Source organism: Myodes glareolus, chromosome 5 (genome assembly GCF_982192425.1).
Source record: "Myodes glareolus chromosome 5, mMyoGla1.1, whole genome shotgun sequence".
NCBI classification, from domain to species: Eukaryota; Metazoa; Chordata; class Mammalia; order Rodentia; family Cricetidae; genus Myodes; species Myodes glareolus.
Window position 1 is genome coordinate 48,769,068 of NC_142030.1, and position 20,835 is coordinate 48,789,902.

Sequence of the window (20,835 nt, forward strand, 5' to 3'; positions counted from 1 at the left end):
AGTTGTATTCAGATGGGTTTTCCTTTGTATGTGATTTGTTTTTTTGTTTTTTTTTTTACTTCTATTCAGTACCCTATCTTTTTTCTGTATACTTAGTGTTTTAACTATATTTCTGTTTTCTTGGACATCACTCAGGCACTTATTATCTTGTTTAAGTTCATTGAACTATTTTTCGGGTAGTGGTGGCACACGCCTTTAATCCCAGCACTTGGGAGGCAGAGGCAGGAGGATCTCTGTGAGTTCAAGGTCAGCCTGGTTTACAAGAGTTAGTTCCAGGATAGGCTCCAAAGCTGCAGAGAAACCCTATCTCAAAAAACAAAAACAAACAAACAAAAAAAATTCATTGAACTAATTTTGCAGGTGTTTTTACTTAAAGTTATTTTATGAATTTATTATTATTATTTGTGTTTTGCGGTTCATTTGCATAATTCTCACTGGAGAACTGTTTCTATTCCACTCGCAGGCTTGCGTGGATACATACTGTCTTTAACATTTATGTTGTGTCTTGTGTCCTGGCATCTGAACTTCTTCCTTGAGTTGTGTCTGTGCATCTGCTATGAGACTCTAGCCTGCCTTAGCTTGGGCCTGTGAAGAAGTGGCATGACTCGAGTGAGGCCAGGGACAGCCAGTGCTTAAGCTACTGGGTCAGAGGAAGGCCACTGAGTGTGGAGATGGCGTGAGGGTCGGTAGGGATTAGAGCCTGTGCTATTCTTGAGCCCTGTGTACAAGTATTTTATTAAAAATTTTGCATCTCTTTTCAATTGTTGATAATTTTATTCTTTTTTGGATCTTTGGTTTTGGTATCAGGGTAATACTGACTTTACAAAAGGAATTTTTAGCCGGGCTGTGGTGGTACACACCTTTAATCCCAGCACTCAGGAGGCAGAGGCAGGCGTATCTCTGTGAGTTCAAGGCCAGCATGGGCTACAAGAGCTAGTTCCAGGACAGGATCCAAAGCTACAAAGAAACCCTGTCTCAAAAAACTACCAAAAAAAAAGGACTTTTTTAAGTTTTCCTTTCTCATTTTATGGAAAATTTGAAGAGTGTTTGTATCAGTCCTTCAATGGTCTGATATAATTCTGCAATGTTTTCATAAGGGCCTGGGCCGCTTTTGGCTGGAAAATTTTTATTTGTTGATTCTACCTCATTGGTTGAGGTGGATAGGGAAGAGAGGATGCCTGTGAAAGAAGCTATGGTTGAATATAGTCAAAATACATTGTATGAAATTCTAACAAATACTAAAGTATTATTTTAAAAATAAAACTAAATATGAGAAGATACATGTTCATAGACCAGCAAAATTAATATTGTAAAAATAACTATATTACTAAAAATAATTTGTAGCTTCCATGCAATGTCCCTCAATTCTTTTTGATATCAAAATACTTTGTTATCAAGTTTTGAGAATGTGACTGATAACAAAAATATAAAAATATACTAAACAGTATCATTATATACTACTTAGAATGAGAATTATCATGTTCCTAAGGACCAATTGCATATGCAAACACAACTTGACTTTAAAACAAAGACAAAAGGTTCTACAGGTTAGACATTGGAGTAGTCAGTCGACTCCAAGTTACCTGACCCTACCTATAGTCTCTTTCTCTTTAGATAGCACAGGGCTTCCACAAAGAAAGTGTGATTAAGTGTAGGGTTTATAAAGTCTGATTATAGCAAACGAACAACCATGATGAGTTTTCACCACATACTGTAAAGCAGCAGTGCTGCTGAGGGATACAGAATTGTTCCATCTTGTACATGTTGGTCAAGCAGAAATGGAGGGAAGTCATCACCGATCACAGGTGAAATCCATTCATAGACGTTTCATCAAATGACTCTGTGCAACTACTGTATGAGAACAATTACAGAAATATGTGCAAAGTCTCCTGGAGATACTCACAGATATACAGTGCGTCATCAATGTATAGGATGGGTAAAGGTACTAGGGACATAGGCTTGGGTTCAAATTCCTATTTATACTCTATGAACTTTAGCAGATAATCTTGTGCCTCAGTTTCCTTAAATATACTTAGCCACGTGGCTACTGTGAGATAATTTACAACACAAAAGCTTATAACCCAGAGGCAACCCATAACGTTTCTGTTTATTCAAGGACATCTTTCAGTCGATCCCTGTGGCTGCTTTCTCAAGCACTGACGGTCTTGATCTGCTCACCCACAAGACCAGTTCCTCTACTCTCTCAGAATCAGCAGCAACTGGCAACGCCAACATTCCAGACTGTCGGAGGTGATCACAGAGGTCCATCTTCCCCGCACAGACAGAAGCAGGAATTTGTAATCTCAATTCTACAAACTGAGAAACTAAATGCTTAGAACTGTCACCTGTTTGGTCCAGCAGAACTAAAAAATATGAAGAAGCCCAGACTTAAACCCAGGTTTTCTGACCCCCAATTTTTTCTCTTATTGCAGTAAAAGGAACAAAAGTAAAACTACTCTTGGTAACTTCTGAGGAACAAAGAAACTATATTTCTTATGAGAGGGTGGTCCTGGGTCTTTACTTTTCTTTGGATAAAGCACAGATTGAATTCTTCAATATTATAATGACATTTCTAATAGATAAAAACTAAAATATAAGCAGAAACACTGAGGACCATACATAAGCAAAGTCAACTTAACAATAAAGAACAATATCAAAGGTATCACCATGTCCGGTCACAAACTATACTACAAACCCATAGTAAGAAAAATAGATACCAGCATTAAAAATATCTGCAAACAAATGGACTAAAATAGAGGACCCCACAGCAAAATCACATAGTTACAGCCACCCATATTTTGATAAAGGTGTCAAAAGCATTCACTAGAAAAAGACAGCCTCTTCTAAAAATTATTCCTGGAAAATCAGATGTAGCTCTGTATAAGAATTACATTAAGCCTGGTGGTGGTGTGGTGCACGCCTTTAATCCCAGTAGTCGGAGAGGCAGAGGCAGGCAGATCTCCGTGAGTTCAAGGCCAACCTGGCCTACAAGAGCTAGTTCTAGGACAGGCTCCAAACCTATGGAGAAATCCTGTCTTGAAAAAAAAAACAAAGGGGAGGGGTGGGAAGAATTACATTAGACCTGGCTCTCTCGTCCTGAACAAGTCAGTTCAGTGAACATAAGCCCTGAAGTTCAGAAATTCTACGGGAACATATAAAGGAAAGACATTGAACATAGGCAAGGACTTTCAGAAATCTAATAACACAAGAAACACTCCCCCAAAAATGACACATAGGGTTGTGTGAAATTGAAAACCATTAGCAAAGTGAGGAGACAGCCTAGCAAATGAAAAAATAATGCTACCTAACAGTGTTAAGACGGGAAATTACTATCCAGAATTGAAAAGAACTATAAATATTAAGTGCCAAAATTCTAATGACAAGTTTGTCAACCAAGCCCTTAAGGTGCTCATGACACAGGCCACACCAACAGCACCAACCCAAACAACTGGAGTCTTGTTCTGGAAGGGTCTGTCCTTCCATAGAAAGACTGACAATCATCAGCTGGTCCCTGAGGTTTGCTGTCATGGACCAGGAAACTACGAGAACCGAGAGTGAGCTGTGGGCAGACGTTAGGGGCAAGCAGCAGGATTTGAACTCAGTAACAGTGGCTCCAGCATGAAGACACTAATCGCCGAACAGTGGTGACACACGCCTTTAGTCCCAGCACTCAGGAGGCAGAAGTAAGTGGATCTTTGTGAGTTCGGGGCCAGCCTGGTCTACAAGACAAGAGCTAGTTCCACGACAGGCACCAAAGCTACAGAGAAGCCCTGTCTTGAAAAAAAAAAACAAAAAATAGACACTTACTAATCTCTTACACACACTGAACACATGTGAATGAACCTTCCTCCACCATGTTTACTCATTTTGATCATTGATGTGAGATTCCCCTCTGTATGCTGTGAATATGTTTTGTTACCGTTGGTTAGTAAAGAAACTGCTTTGGCCCATCATGGGGCAGAATAGAGCAAGGCAGGAATTCCAAGCAGAAATAAAGGAGAAGAGAAGGTGGAGTCAGTCAGATGCAATGTAGCTGCTGAAGGAGAAAGATGCCGGAACCTTACTGGTAGGCCATAGCCTCGTGGTGATGCATAGATTAATAGAAGTGGGTTGGTTTAAGCCATAAGAACTAGATAGGATTACTCCTGAACTATTGGCCCAGCAGTGCTGTAAGTAATATAGTTTCTGTGTGATTATTTGGGTCTGGGTGGCTGGGAACAAAAGTGCAATCTCTGTCTACAGATCAGTTTTCTAATTCTAACAAAATATAAGCATATGATAGCTACATTATAAATAAGTTTGCTTAACAAATATGTAGACATGTGATCTACATATCAGCTCCTAACATCGCAGGAATCAAATTATTAACCCAGGCTAAGGAGATAGCTTAGTTGGTAAGTGTTGCTTTGGAAGTACAACAACCTGAGTTTGGTCTCCAAAATACACATATGAAAACAGGGCACGGTTGTAGATAGAGGCTGCTCGTTTGTTCCTGGCTGTCCAGACCCAAAATAATTACACAGAAACTATATTAATTACAACACTGCTTGGCTCATACTTCTTATTGGCTAGCGCTTATATCTTAAAGTAACCTATTTCTATTAATCTGTGTATCACCATGTGGTTGTGGCCTACCGGTATGGTTCTGTCTGGCATCCGGCATCCGTCTCCTGCTGGGGCTACATGACTGCTCTCTTTGACTCTGCCTACTCTCTTTCTCTTGGAATTCCTGCCTTGCCCTATTCTGCGTTGCAATAGACCCAAAGCAGCTTCTTTATTAAACAGTGGCATTCATAGCATACAGAGGGGAATCCTGCATCACATGGTTGTATACACTTCTAACTCAACATGGAAGAAGTGGAAACAAGCAGCTGGCCTACATGGTTCAACCTAGTTGGTGATCTTCAGAACAAAGACAGATTGTCTCAGAAAACATGGTAGATGGTTCCTGAGGAACAAGTGAGGTTGACTTTCAGCCTTCACATTCATATATGTTGGCATACAATGCATGCACATGAGCATATACCATCACACACACACACACACACACACATACACACTGCTAACTACTTGGGTAAATTAATTATGCATTAATAAAATGTTTTAGATATTGGAAGAAATTCTTTAACAGAATTAAATATATTGACTATCTCATATGCAATATAGTATATATCATATATATGCCTCTGAAAGTAATGTATTTTATGTAGCTCATAAGAATATGGCAGAGGTAGGAGGAATACCAGAAGACATTTTTGGGACCCACCCCCCTCTTCGGTTCAGGTATGAACTAGCTGCTCTTGAAGCTCTAAGTTCAGGAGGAGAAACTTGGGCCCTAGAGAGATTTCACATCATCAGCCCCATGTATCTTCAGCATTTATAGAAATCTGAGACGCTTGGTTTGAGTTAGTTTTTATCCTTCAGACTTATGTCTGTCTTGCACAGGTAACTTAGGGTATTACAGAAAAAAAAACTCACAAAGAGTGCTACACACCATTGCTGATTGTCTTTCAGAAGATTTAAGTATCCATTTAAGGGACAATATAATCGGCTGTAAAGGATGTCTACCCCAGAGCACATGGGTCACACAGGCCAGCACCATTGAGACTGCAAAATCTCAGACATCTCTGCCCCTTGCCAGTTCTGTGACTTCCAGTGCCTACTCTCCTTCCTGATTCATTTCCTAGTCTCTTAATGGGAAATTATGACTAAAGCTAGCTGAACGAAATAGCAAGCGTCTGCTAAAATGATGTTTATTTAAGGGCAGTAGCGTTATTTTTATAAAATCAACTCAAGGAACTGACATAGCGATGGACAAATATGTCTTCAGTCCATAAACTACAACAAACCCGGAAAATAAAGGGTTGAATATTTATTTCCTTATTACCATTTTTACAGGTATTTTTACATATTTCCTTATTACCATTCCCGCATGAACAGGGAATACTGTCTTAGGTTCTCCAGGTGAAGGCTAGTGCCCACCTGCAGCTGGGAAGTGCTAGTCTCTCTTTATCTGGATCCACATCCTGTAAAATTCAACCCAGCGACTATTTACACCCATAGTTCTTTTGCATACCAGGGAGATGCCAAATACTCTCTAGACTGGGACCTGTGTAGACAGAAAATCCCCAGATCATTTGGGGTGTGTGTGGGGTGGAGTCATATATCTGACTTTATTGTAAACAAAAGGTGGTACACTTATAGTAACAGTTAAAAAATTTTTTACAAGAGCAAGGACTTGGTGAAGTTGCCCATTGGGTACCCTTAGGGATTCACACTCAGATGCCAGCCCACAGCAGGAGACTCCAAAGCTCCAAAGAGTAAGGTCACCAAGGAGATGAGAAGCTCTTTTGGAGCTATCATGTGTGTAGTTGGCAGAGGTGAACTCATAAACAATGAACTGGCTAGGGAAAGCCATGCCAATAGGTATAAGCCAGGTTGGAGCAAACAGGGTAGAGAAGACAACCAAGTGGATTGTCCTAGTCACCTCACAGGGATCAGTAGCAAGCTTTGCTGTCAGTCACCAGCTCGCAAATAATGACGCGGAGACTTCTTATTAATTATGAAACCCTGGCCTTAGCTTAGACGTGCCCCACTAGCTCTTAAAACTTAAATTAACCCATTTATATTAATCTATGTTTCGCCTCGTGGCCTTTTTACCTTTCTTTTATTCTGTATGTCTGACTCCCTCCGTGTCTTGTTGGCATCTCCCATGCACCTAGATTCATCTCCTCCTTTCTTTCTGTCTGCCTATTTTCTCACCTAGATATTGGCCGTTCAGCTCTTTATTAAACCAATCATAGTAATACATCTTTACCCAGTGGGCAAATATCCCACAGCAGGAATTCCTGGAGCTTGGACTGATTTGCTCCATGCGGAATGTATGGCACATGACTCGATACCTGTATATTCGTTGGTTTTGTCCCTGCTTCTGTTTGCCATGATTCTCTGGGCGCCACAGTATTTTTAGCTTCATTCTGGGTCTTTCTGCCAAGCGAGAAACCAAAGTGCCTTAGGATAAAGTACAGAAAACTCTGAATGGCCACGGCCAATCAAGGCATCTGGCTAGAAAGAGGTCACACTATTAGGGCCCCTTAAGGGGGCAATGCTTTTGGTAATCACCCAATTGTGGTTTGGGTATGAAGTGCTTTATAAAAGTTTGTGTTTTAAAAGGCTTGGGCCTCAGCTGCTGGTGCTATTGAGAAGGGATGAAACCACAAGGGTACTAACTCCATCAGTTTGTTAATGCTTTGAGTTCCTAGTTGAATGAGCTATTAGAAAGGTATAGACATATTGAGACACTGGGGTTTTCTTTTAAAGGTAAACCTTTATCATAGGCCAGAGTGAACACTTCCAGTTTCTACCCCCTCGGGTATTTTACCACAGTGTCAGTGATTAGCATATACACCTTGGAAGAAATTGGGTCCATTCGGGTCTCCACCACTCCTGTGGATGCTGTGGGGAAGGATGACCATGGCCCATGCTGCAGGCTTCTTCTGAGAGTTATGGCCTCATGAGCAGTTAGGGGCTGTAAGACATACTGCAATGCTGATTTTCCTCTGGATTTCTTGTTCCCTTTTGTCTGTGAACTTCAGACTTATGCACTAGGTAAATATGAGAAAGAGAAGCTCAGTAAACATTGATGTCTTTGGGTAGACAGCATCTTTAGACAGGTTTGTTGTTGTTGTTGTTGAGGTTAGTCTTACTGTGTTGCTGTAGCTGGCCTGGAACACACTGTGAAGACCAGGCTGATCTAAGATTTACAAATATTTGCCTGTCTCTGCCTCCCAGTTACTGGGAGTAAAGGCGTGCGCAAGGATGCCAGGAAGATTGATCTTCATAGCAAGTGGAGCTTGAATTTCTTTGCTAAAGGTGTGGCCATTTACTGTTTGTTTTTTGGAACTAACAATCCAATTTTTGTCAACATTTTTTTGCTTATGACTACATTATGGATATAATTTTATTCATATTCCAGGTATAGTAAGAGCCCAGTCTTTGCAAGATCTTTATAGTCATAAATGGGTTCAAAGCTCCAATTCCTCTTGATCTGTACGCATTCATGAATGTCTTAGTTTTTTTTTCTGTGTGTGTGTGTATGTTTGGTTTTGTGTTGCTTTGGAACCTGTCCTGGAACTCACTCGGTAGACCAGGCTGACCTAGAACTCACAGAGATCCACCTGCCTCGGCCTCCTGAGTGCTGGGAGCTGGGATTAACCACTGCCCGTCTTTCATGAAAGTCTTAGTATAACCTCTACAGCACCTCTCTTGTTGGGGGCTGAGGATCAGTTTCTATATAAAGTTATAACATCCTGGTAGCATAAAATAGACTGTCCCTTAGCATCAATTTTGATAAACCTTTGCATTCTTCTTTCACAAAAGTCAGGCGTATGGTAACCATCATACGGGTGTGGCTCCTGGATCCACACGTCCTTCATGGGGCATCATGCTTCAGGACCCAGGACAGTTGAAGGCCAGCATAAGAGCTCAGCTACAGCTGGGCGGTGGTGGCCCACACCTTTAATCCCAGCACTCAGGAGGCAGAGGTAGGTGGATCTCTCTGTGAGTTTGAGGCCAGCCTGATCTACAGAGTGAGTTCCAGGACAGCCAGGGCTGTTACAGAGAGAAAACCTGTCTCGAAAAGACAACAAAACAAAACAAAAAGGAAAAACAAAGAAAGCTACATCTGACTGCAGTGGCAGAAGTGGTTCTGGTAAAATGTAGCAGGCTGGTGGGATGCAGCAGGCTGCCGGGCCTTGACCTGAGCAGCAGGACAGTGAACTGCAGTAACTGAAACGGCAGCAGATTCAGGTGCAACTGCTGTACTGAGGGTAATAATAATGATAATGATAATAATAATAATAATGTAGAAGTCTATGCTTTAAATGGAATTCAACATCTGTGGTAAACCCCTGGCCTTAGACCTTATGGCTAGGATTCTCTTGGGGTAGTGTTGCCTAACAGCTGTCTCAGTTGCAGGGATTAATAAAAGTAAATGCATCCAGTGGGTGTACTAGTTACGTTTGTTGCTTTGAGAAAACACCATGGCCGAAAGCAGCTTGTGAGTTGATTTTGGCTTGCTCTTTCAGAGAGTCCTTAATAGTGGGGGAGGCATGGAAGCAGTTGGACAGAACTGTTGCGTCCGTCTTGCCAGCAAGGAAGACGCAACACCGGACTCTTCTAACTGCGGTTTATTCAGGACCTTTGAACAATCTTCTCACCCTCTCACCCGGGGCAAAGCTAGCCTACAGCTTAAATAACCTCTGGGTAGCCAACCCCAGCAAGCCACGTGGGAAATGCAGATAGGTCCAGAAACATGGAAGCAAGCCCGATCCTTAGCGTTAGCCATATATGGAGTTGTTCACAGCTGAGAGCATTCACCGTTGGGAAGGTGGAAGGCGGAAACCAGCGACACCTTTAAGGCGTGGCATCACTCAGCTCTCTACACAGAACAAGAGACTAGGAGCTCACATCTTCAGCCACACACAGAGAGAACAAAGAAAGAACCGGAAATGGAGAGAGGTCAGAAACTTTCGAAGCCTATCCCTAGCGAGGCACATCGTCAAGCAAGGCTTATACCTCCTAAAGGTTCTTTAAGGAGTTCAAACAACACCACCAGTGGGGATCACGTCTTCAGTTAACTGTGTCTCAGTAGGACATTTCTCATTCAAACACCACAGTGGGGTGTTATGTAACTATTTCCCATCCTGAAGGCTATTCCAACATGGACACACAAAAATAAATACTGTAAAAGCCGTTTTTGGAGAGTCTGTCACTGAATTAAAACTAGGAAATACAAGGTCGGCCTTTTCCTTAGAGCAGGCAAAAATGTGGACTGTAAAGGTAAAGAAGAGAGGTTTTATTCAGGCTTTGCCGCTTAGCCGTTGTGTTAACTTTGTCACTTTTTCTAACCATGGTCTGTTCCAGTTTGCACGCCTGCAATGTGTGCCAATATAAGTTCATCCTAGCCTCAAGACAGTTAACATCAGAGAGCCTGGAAAAACATGGCCACTGTTTCTCTTGTTTTTCTCTTCGGTGTTATAATTTCACGTCGTTAGAGGATTTCCAGATCTTTAGCTGTTGCAAATGTGACATAAGGAAAATAGCTAAAAAGGAAAAGAAGCGATGCAAGAATTGAGACCTAGAGCAAGAAGACGCTCTGGCGAACTCCCACCGGTGTCCAGCAGGGGACGCTGCAGGCGGGGGAAGTAGAGACGCAACCGGAAGTCAGGCTGGCGGCTACAGACGCCTTCCGCTCCTCCTGCTTCCGGTGGCGGTGCAGGACGGCGGTGTCTTCCCGCAGTTGGCTGCCCTGTCGTTGCCATGCCGCTGGAAAACCTAGAGGAAGAGGGTCTGCCCAAGAACCCCGACCTGCGCATCGCGCAACTACGCTTCCTGCTCAGCCTACCCGAGCACCGCGGGAACGCGGCGGTGCGCGAGGAGCTGATGGCGGCCGTCCGGGAAAACAGTGAGGCCCGGGAGCGCCGAGTCAGCGGCCTAGGCCGGGGCGGTCCGGGTGGCCTGGCTGGGTGTCTCCTATTGGGGCTTTTCGGGGAACCCTTGGGAGCCCTCCTGCCGCCGAGAGAGCCCTGCCTCCGTGGTTCGCTCCTGCCGCGGGACAAGCCTCAGGTTCTAGTCCTAGCAAAGGCTCCGTGGCTCTGGTCCCGACAGTGTTGCGCTCCCTGTCACGGGACAGTTGGGGTCTGTCCCTGACTGATTTGGAACAGGAGCTGAACAGAGCAACCAGAGGATGTCCCTGCCTGCAGGCTTAGTAGAGATTGGCCCTCACGCGGGCCTCCCCCCCTTCAAAGCCTAGGCCCGTAGATGGTAGGCGCCTGCTGGCAGACCTTTGGTGAGGTGGGACAGAGCAGGCTGACCCTGACCGTGCACGATTTATGACTTTTAGATATGGCTCCTTATTATGAAGCCTTGTGCAAATCCCTCGACTGGCAGCTGGACGTGGATCTCCTCAGTAAAATGAAGAAGGCAAATGAAGAAGAGCTGAAACGCTTGGATGACGAGTTGGAGGATGCAGAGAAGAATCTGGGAGAGAGTGAAATTCGAGACGCCATGATGGCCAAAGCAGAGTACCTCTGTCAGATAGGTGACAAGGTCAGTGGAGACGCTCTCTTCTCTCTGGATAGGTGACAAGGGCAGTGGAGATGCTCTCTTCTCTCTGGAGGTACAGACTGATTGATATTGGGTAATATCTCACTGCATAAATGAGCCTTTTGTTGTTGTTTCAAGACAGCGTTTCTCTGTAGTTCTGGCTGTCTTGGAACTTGCTCTGTACTCCAGGCTGGCCTCGAACTCAAAGAGATCTTCTTGCCTCTGCCTCCCGAGTTCTTAAAGGCTTGGGCCACCACCGCCTGGCAAACCTATTTTGAAGGAAGTGCTAATTACAGGCACTGAGGAGTTCGTACAAGGACAATACATACATGATAATGTTGCAGCACCTGGTTCCTGCCCTGAACCGAAGCCAGGTGTATATTAGTTCTTGTTTCTGTGTCATTATAAGCAAGTGCACATGGAAGTAGAGAGGTGGCTCGGTGGTTTAAGAGTGTGTACTGTTTTGTGGGGGATGTGAGCTCAGTTCCTAGCACCCACATCAAGAGGTTCGCAACTCCAGACCCAAGGCCTCTGACGCCTTTAGCCCCCAGCGACACCTGTGCTCATGTGCATGTACCCCCAAACAGACACATGCACGTGCTTGAAAATAATGAAAATAAATCTCCATAACAAAACAAGTGCCCGAACAGAGATTTTACTCACTCCCTTTATAACATGGGGGCCATTGACAGTAGTTCACTTGGTTGGGAGGCATTTATTGGACATTTTAAAAGATGTGCAGTAGGGAGCTGGAGAGATGGCTCAGGGGTTGAGAGTATTGGTTACTCTCAGAGATGACCCAGATTCGTAAGCATCCACAGGACAGCTTACAGCCCTCTTTAATTCCAGTTCTGGAAATCCAACGTCCTCTTCTGAACTCCGCTGGCATCAACCAGGCAAACACGTGTCCAGGTATAATACAACACTCATGCACATAAATCTAAACGCTTTAGTAATATTTTCCATTCTAGGGTCTAAGACATTAGATGTAGCCGTCTGACTTTTCTTATTCTCTACCTTGAGAGAAAAGCTGTTTTGTTTTGCAGTTACGCACGTGTGTGTGTGTGTGTGTGTGTGTGTGTGTGTGTGTGTCTTGTAGAAAATGAGTAGTATACACTGTTTTCGTACTTGAGACCACAGTATGTCCCAGGAGTCCTCTTCATCCTGTCATCTGTCACTGCACTTGAGAGAAGGTCTTCAACATTCTGGTTCACTGCTGCCTCCCCCCTGTGGAGCAGGCTGTCTGTTGTTGCAGGACACACACGTTGTTTCAGCTGCCTTTGCTTTAACCAGCTATAAAAGATGATTTTTTTTTTAAAACAAATTTCTGAGGTGAAAACCATGTTCCCATGTCTCCTTGTGATTATCTGCCAGTGTTGCTTTAGCGTACTGAGTAGTGAGGTGAAATTGCTGGGCCAGTGAGCGTTTGTTTTCTTATGTATGGCCAGTCATTTTATATAACTCTTGGATTGGATTCACTCCTTAGTATTTAGATGTAGAATGACATGGTTCCAATATTTAAAAATAGTGTGAACTCTTGGATGTGATTTCTTGGGCTGTATTCCTAGCCTGAGTAGTCACTAGTTACTGCTCCTTCAGTTTGTTTGTTTGTTTAAATAAAATAGGATGTGTTTCTACCTCATGATGATTAAAGATAGAGGCAAAGGGTTTAGAATTGCACTATCTAGGACTTAAATTCTAAGTTGTTGAACTTAAAACTTTTTTTTTTTTTTTTTAATGTACCTGGAGGGACAGCCATGGGCGCTGGGAACGGAACTCTTGTAGTTTTTAAGTTTAAGACATGGTCATTGTAAAAACCTGGAAACATAAAAGCATTGAAAGTATTGTGGGTGTGGTTTGGTTTGAAAGAGTAATCTGTGCTCTATGTGATGTGAGATTTCAGAGAGTGATCTGTGTTCTGTGTGAGGTAAGATTTCAGAGAGTGATCTGTGTTCTGTGTGAGGTGAGATTTCAGAGAGTAACCTGTGTTCTATGTGATGTGAGATTTCAGAGAGAGATCTGTGTTCTATGTGCGTGTGAGATTTGAAGGTTTGGTTCAGGTCTTGAATTTCATCTAGAATATGGCTGAGTCAGCATCAGGTGATTATGGTTGTGTGCAGGTGTCTATGTTGGTTCAGAGGCGTTCTCCCAACAAGAAAGTTCAGGTTTTATATTTTGACAGTTTCTACATGTTTAATGGATGCAGTGGGTTTTCTTATTGTTTGCAAACTGATTTTTATGATGTTTGGTTTGTTTCAGATGTGTTAGTGGAGTCCCTCTAACATAGCCTCATTGACCTTTTCATGGACTCTCGTGCTTACCTTCATTTTTGATACAAGATGGCATAAACTCACCTCTATTCTAAGTTTACTCTGCAAACTGGCAGCCATTGTTTCTCCCAAGTCCCCTGTTCCGAGTCAGGACTAGTACTGCAAGCCCCAGGGCTGGGCACTGGGCACTGGGCACACCGCTTTTACACTTTATACATTTCTGAGCATGACTAATAACAACTGAAACAAATTCGGTAGTCATGCTTTGCAAAACAAATATAGACGTCTGATTTATCAGTGTGTTGTAAAGAGCAGAATCATTCTACTTACTCTGAGTACAGCATTGACCCTCTCCCTGTCTTCTCACTTCATTTCTCCTTCCTGTTTTCCCTGCCACTCTTGCCAGGGAAATCTGGGAAGTTGATGGAGTTGCTAAATTATTTACTTTTCCCCCTTTGGTCTTGAATTTGACAGGAGGGAGCTCTGACAGCCTTTCGCAAGACATATGATAAGACTGTGGCCCTGGGTCACCGACTAGATATCGTGTTTTATCTCCTAAGGATCGGCCTCTTTTATATGGATAACGACCTCATCACTCGAAACACAGAAAAGGCCAAAAGGTAATTTTAGCAGTGGGTATAAGCATGGAGGTGATGAGCTGTTAATAAGTTGGTATGCCTAAGCTTACCCATTTTGTTTTGTTTATAGTTATGGAGTTTGACTTACTTATTGAAATACTCAAGTTGGATAAATTGGAAGTTTGTTTTTTTTTTTCCCCAAGAATTAACATTATTTGTTTCTTTTGTGTTATTTGCTAGCCTAATTGAAGAAGGCGGGGACTGGGACAGGAGAAACAGGCTGAAAGTGTACCAAGGTCTGTACTGTGTGGCTATCCGTGACTTCAAACAGGCAGCGGAGCTCTTTCTTGACACAGTTTCTACATTTACGTCCTATGAGCTCATGGATTATAAGACGTTTGTGACTTACACTGTTTACGTCAGTATGATTGCCTTAGAAAGACCAGATCTTAGGGAAAAGGTAAAGAAAGAAACCATAATAACCTTTTAAAGACTATTTCATGCTTTCCTAATTTAAAAACACAGAAATCATTAAAATGCATTTATTGGTTTTTGTTTTTGCTTTTTTTTATACCCAGGTCATTAAAGGAGCAGAGATTCTTGAAGTGCTGCACAGCCTTCCGGCCGTCCGGCAGTACCTGTTTTCTCTCTACGAGTGCCGCTATTCGGTTTTCTTCCAGTCATTAGGTAAGGATTGATGATCTGTCTTCATCTACTGGTCCTATGGATAAATAAACAAAACTGAGGTTTTTTTCACATGTGAGACATACAGGGGTCTTTGATAACTGCAGGTCTTCACTCATTTTCTGCCTGTTTTGCTTAGTGTCATGTCAGCAACCTTGATGTGTTTTTGTCTTTCTCCATGTGTAAGAATGATTGTGTATGTTATTCACATGTATGCCAAGGTGAAATGTGAAAGTCAGAGGACAATTTTAGAGTTTCTTTCCCTTTCACCACGTGGGCCCTGGGGATTGAACTTGGGGCATTGGGCTTGGCAGTCGATGTCTTTACTGCTGTGCTAGCTTGGTCTGAGTTTTGTTTGTTGTTGCTGTTGTTTTGTTTTGTGGTTTTTTTGTGGGTTTTTTTGTTTGTTTGTTTTGTTTTGTTTTTTCTCGAGACAGTTTCTCTGTAGCTTTGGAGCCTGTCCTGGAACTAGCTCTTGTAGACCAGGATGGCCTCGAACTCACAGAGATCCACCTGCTCTGCCTCCCGAGTGCTGGGATTAAAGGCGTGTGCCACCACTGCCCGGCTGAGTTTTGTTTTTTTTTAAATGGTGTTTAAAATAATAGAAAAAGAATGTATGACAAAGAGCTGTGTGGTTAGCAGAGCCTAAACTGTTTGTTGTCTGACCCTGTGACCTGGGAGTTTGCCTGACCTGACTTTACTCCTGAGGAACAGAGCGAATGTGAGCAGGTGGTTTACTGTTAGGTCTGTGGTGAGGATGTAGGGAATTGTGAGTCTCTTGAGACTGAGATTAATCATCACCCCATTCAAGGATTTTCTTTTTTTAAATAATGTAATAGCTAGGTGTGTGGATTGAAAACATAATCTGCATACAATTCTTATGTTACTTAACAACTAATTTACAGAGCCCCATGCACAACAATGTGCTTTTGGGGACTGAACTCCCTCCTGTCCATTTGATTTGCTACTGATGGCTAAATTACTAAGATAATAAAGGCGACCTCCTCTGGATAACCTCCTCTGGATAACCTCCTCTGGACAACCTCCTCTGGACAACCTCCTCTGGACAACCTCCTCTGGACAACCTCCTCTGGATAACCTCCTCTGGACAACCTCCTCTGGATTTCCCTAAAGCTGATTGCTGACAAATGCTGCTGCTGTTTTGTAAAAAGTGTGTTTTTCTTGTGAAACGAAATTGAAGACTTTGGTAGCTTTTGGATGTAAGGGCTTCCACCTTTTCCACTCACTCCATTCTTACCCTGAAATGGGAAGTGGAGTCCTCTAGGAATGCATTGTTGAAATCACAGTCATGACTCCCGTGGACCAAGTGCAGTGCTCAACCAAGTGGAGCTCCTTAGAGTTTCTTGTTGTTGAAGGGCTTCCGGGGTGTACCCTGTGTCTACTGATAGAAGATCTCTAAGGTCTCAACTTAACCCTGTAAAGTAATCTTGCTTTGAACATGCAGGTAGCTCTGCTGTCACACCCAGTTCCTTAGGTGGGTGGCATCTGAGAGATGGAGTATTAATATACTTTGACCGACCCCGCTGCCCCTAGAAAATCTGAGCCAATTTCTGTGCACATCACCTGCACTTCTCTCTCACTTAGAGTGTTTTGAAAGAACGCGTGTCCACATTTTAGAAGACTAAAGGAGTGTGCACACGTCTTCGTGGCCTGCTCCCTCTCACCCTTCTCACTGGATGTAGGACAGCCTTCATTTTTCAGTTTTGTTCATTTGGTTCCAGACAAACGGACCTTTGTTTTCTTTGGCTTCCTTTCAGTGACTGACTGCTTTTGGTGGCCCCTGCCTTGTCTCTGTCATCTTTTAGGAACTATATCTGGATCTGTGCTCTGCAGATTTCCTGGTTGTAGTCCTGACCCCTCCTTGATAGCTTTGCTTGTGTGATCGCACATCCACTGGAACAGTGTCACAGCATGTTTGAACCTCTTTCTTTACTCTCTAAAGAAATTAACTGCGAAAAAGACTATAGCCAAAATGATTGCTTTTCCTGGGATTTCCAACTTATTCACACCAAATTCCCTTGTTTATCTTGTCTCTACCCTCTTAGACTTTGCAGTTTTTTCTTATTCATCACTTGTGCTTACTAACACTACTGTCTAGTAGTAACCTCTGTGAAGTTTCTCAGAGTTCTTTGCTGTTTGTTGCCCTGGCCGAGGGCTTTGTAACCATGTGGCTACTGCCATTTTCTGTATATGACTTATTAATTTTGCATCATGTTTTAGGATCCAGAGCAGAAGGATTTAGTAAGATGATTTATATTCCTGTGGGTTGCCCATTAATATCTCATGTACACTTTGGTCTTCAATTTTGTTATCAATTTATTGCTACGTAAGCCTTGTAGTTTATAATTGGTCCTCGGGCTGGAGAGATGGCTCAGTGGTTAAGAACACTGACTCCTCTTCCAGAGGACCCAGGTTCAGTTTCTAGCATCCATATGATGGGTCACAACTATCTGCAACCCCAGTTACAGAAAACCCAGCAAACATACATAGAATGAAAAATAAATTATTATAATTTGTCCTCAAACTTTACATTTCTGATAATAGGTTTTATTATTCTCTATTGCTTGTTTTGTGGCATCATAAAAATGTCGTTTGGTTCTTGTCTTTCACCTATCACTGTCCCTGCTAGAATTATAAATAAAACTACTCAGTTTTGCTTGAGTGCATAAAAAGTTCCGCAACGGAACATTTTTATGCTCTGATCTGGGGGTAGTTCCAGTAGGTCTGTCTTTGCTGCTGCCCGTCCGTTGTTGGACGGTGTGGAAGAACAGTGCTCCATACTGGACTCAAAGCTGCTGGACGCCAGTTCCTTAGGTGAGAGGAAGACTTGTAATTTGTCATCTTATTTATTGTAGCTGTCGTGGAACAGGAAATGAAAAAGGATTGGCTTTTTGCGCCACATTACCGATACTATGTAAGAGAAATGAGAATTCATGCATACAGCCAGCTGCTGGAATCATATAGGTCATTAACCCTTGGCTATATGGCAGAAGCATTTGGCGTGGGTGTGGAATTCATTGACCAGTAAGTTTAACAAATTTATGCATAAAAGCTGCCTTTTTAATGTGGTTTTCTACATTTTTTTGAGTTTCCATTGCTTCCCTCAGTTTTATGAAGGAAAACAAAGCAAAGACTTTTTCTGAAGTATTGTTTTAACAGCGGCATCTGCGCGTGCGTGACTTCCTTGGGATACAGTTCCCAGGAAGACGAGAAAGTGTAAGGTGTGGGAAGTGCTTTGCTCGAATCATTTCACTAGTTCCCCAGGGCTGCAGAGGAGCGCTCTGCACTGCTCACAGTGCTGCCCTTATATTTATACCTTATATTTAATGCCATTTCCTGTGATACTGTTGGAGTTAGGTTGATGACAGAATGTGGGACCAGAATCACTGATTGATCAGATACTGAGCTGTTGTTTGGTGCTGTTGTGGAACAAATCAGTACAAATCAACAGTGTAGATAGCACAGTTGGGAAGTGCCTCAGATATGGCATGCCTAAAGAGGTAAAGTGTGCTCTGACTTGAGAAATGTCAGCCGGGTGAAGATCTCCACATGTAGAAAAGGAAAAAGCAACAATATCTAAAAATGGGAGAAAGTTATAGCATAGCTAAGGTGTAGCAGTTAACTGTGGTCTTAGAGTTTCAGACCTATGTGCTAGGGACGCCATTGCAGGGTTTTCACCGCAGAGCACCATGGTCCACGGTGGAAAGTGGTGGCGCTTTGCATTTAAACCTGACTATTCTCTTGTATAGTATATATTTTTAAATTATAGTTTATTATAAAACCCAAAGGAATTCTAAATTGTACAGTGAATTTTGTATTACACTTTCTGAACACATAATAACTTCCAGACAAGTTTCAGACGTCAACAGATGTTCCTAGGATCTGACTCCTACTTGTTTCGGGGTTTAGCTTGTCTTCATTGAGATGTATAGACCTTAAGTCACTCAAAGCCCTTGTTGAGAGGTTCACTTGTTAGCTTTTCAAATGACCCTTACCAGCATAGAAGGGCAGTATCCCACATTTTGCTGTTTTACTTCTGAATTATCCTGCTCTGAAGTCCAGGCTGGTCACCAATGCGGGCTTTGTCAGCTGGGTTTCTTGTGGGCCGGCAGGAAGAGTGGCTTGGGAGAGGCTCGTGAGCACAGAGACAAGACCTGCTTTCTTGTTCTGTAGCCCTGGCTAGCCAGAGACTCAAGAAAGCAATCCTCCTGCTGCAGCATCCTGAAAGCTGACGCTACAGTTGCTCCCCCTTTAGCCTTAAAGTCTGCACTAGAATAAGGGGGCAGTGTGAGACTCAACACAAAAGCTCACAAGTGATTCACCGGAGCGACTCTGCCTTAAGAGTGTGTAGTTCTCTGTAAATTGTGCTGAGAAATGGAGTCAAGCTGGGTTTGTTGTTGTTGTTTTTTCCCATTTGTGTTCTCAGATAGCATAAGCAAGAGCGGAAGAAACTGGATAGTGTTTGGAAGGAATAAGCAGTTTCTCCAGTACAGGCAGCTGTTGCATTTGGGGCCGGGTTTTGTTGGCTCTAGCAGTTTATTCCTGCCTGGTTTCCCCTGAGCACTGTACCTGTGGTATTTTATGTATATGTGGTAGCTGAAGCTTGAGGAGAAGGAGATCTCACCTTTAAGGCAGAATTCATTTCTTTTGACTGTTCTCTGAAACTAATGGTGGATTGTTTTCCTTTTTCTGAATCAGGGAACTGTCCAGGTTTATTGCTGCTGGAAGACTACACTGCAAAATCGATAAAGTCAATGAAATAGTAGAAACCAACAGGTATTCCTATTATCCCGTCATCTGTTATTGCTGGTAATAAGGGGAGTTTTAAGTGCCTGTGTACGCAAGTAGGTCGGCTCTTGTTTGGACTCACGTGGCTGCTAAATAATTCATTGTTTTCCTTAACTTTATAGACCTGATAGCAAGAACTGGCAGTACCAAGAAACCATCAAGAAAGGAGACTTGCTGCTAAACAGGGTTCAGAAATTGTCCAGAGTAATTAACATGTAAAACTATTTAAAAATGTATTCCCTTACAGATGTTACTTGAAGCTTTCTTTCATAAATTTCTTCACTGTGTGCCCACTTCAGTAGCATCAAATAAATAGACCATTGTTTCTTTATGTTGAATTTCTTTTCTTAAACATAAATGTCTTTATTGTATGGGTCCACCAATGCTAACTGAATTATTAATGAAAAATGTTTTTCAGCTTTTGCCTATCCGTGTGCTCCACAGTATGAAGGCTACAGTCAGGCTTACTACTGCAGCTCTGCCTTATTGGTAAATTAGGGAGGTGGCACAAGGTGATCATCTCTTGATGTGAAATCTCTTAGTTTTAGACGCTCAACAGTGATTCCTACTTAAGATAAAATATGAAAATTTTTCTTGGCACAATCTTGTTTTAAATCTCTAGGAAGCTGGCATGAACTAGACTCTAGAATATGACTTACCCGAACAGATGCTGTGGAAATATTAGCCACAATGAATCTTCCTTTTTTTTTTTTTAAATAGGAGCACGATGATCATAAGGTAATCAAAACCAAAACTGTGCTTTCTAAGCTAGGGGGTTAGTGCTATGAAGAGAGATACAGAATATTAAAGGGATCCAGGTTGTGAAGGGAACTCTATTCTGTGAGCTACATGAGTATAAGATCATACTAATTGGTGCCTAAGGGGAGTAGGGGAGACAATGGGGACACTTCGAACAGAGGATGACCAGGTTGGACTAAAGTGTTTTGCTCTGTCATGGTGCATTCAGTTGGAATGCTCAACCAGGTAGAGGCAACAAGATTTGCTAAGAGTTAGGCAGGAAAGGGTATATGAAAACAGTCCAGAGAAGATCCCCTGAATTAAAGAACATTATCCTAGAGTCTTGATGGAGGCAAATTATGGTTTGTTTTTAAAACATTTATTTATTATGTATAAAGTATTCTACCTGCAGGCCAGAAGAGGGCACCCAATCTCATTATAGGCAGTTGTGAGGCACCATGTGGTTGCTGGGAATTGAACTCAGGACCTCTGGAAGAGCAGCCTGTGAACCTCTCCAGCCCCTTTGTTTGCCTTTTCAAGACAGGGTTTCTCTGTGTAACAGCCCTGGAAGAGCTGTCCTGGAACTAGCTCTTGTAGACCTGGCTGGCCTCGAACTCAAAGAGGATCTGCCTACCTCTGCCTCCCGAATG

General features: G+C 42.7%; 1 protein-coding gene across 1 annotated transcript; it reads left to right on the forward strand.

Annotated features, from left to right (window-relative positions):
• Nucleotides 1-10,247: 10,247 nt before the first annotated feature.
• On the forward strand, nucleotides 10,248-19,778 carry Psmd6 (proteasome 26S subunit, non-ATPase 6). The gene is made up of 8 exons (XM_048421110.3): nucleotides 10,248-10,465; nucleotides 10,904-11,109; nucleotides 13,851-13,996; nucleotides 14,195-14,414; nucleotides 14,533-14,641; nucleotides 17,515-17,683; nucleotides 19,358-19,435; nucleotides 19,570-19,778. The coding sequence occupies exons 1-8, from the start codon at nucleotides 10,321-10,323 to the stop codon at nucleotides 19,664-19,666; spliced, it is 1,170 nt and encodes a 389-aa protein (XP_048277067.1). The 5' UTR covers nucleotides 10,248-10,320; the 3' UTR covers nucleotides 19,667-19,778.
• The last annotated feature ends 1,057 nt before the right edge of the window (nucleotides 19,779-20,835 follow it).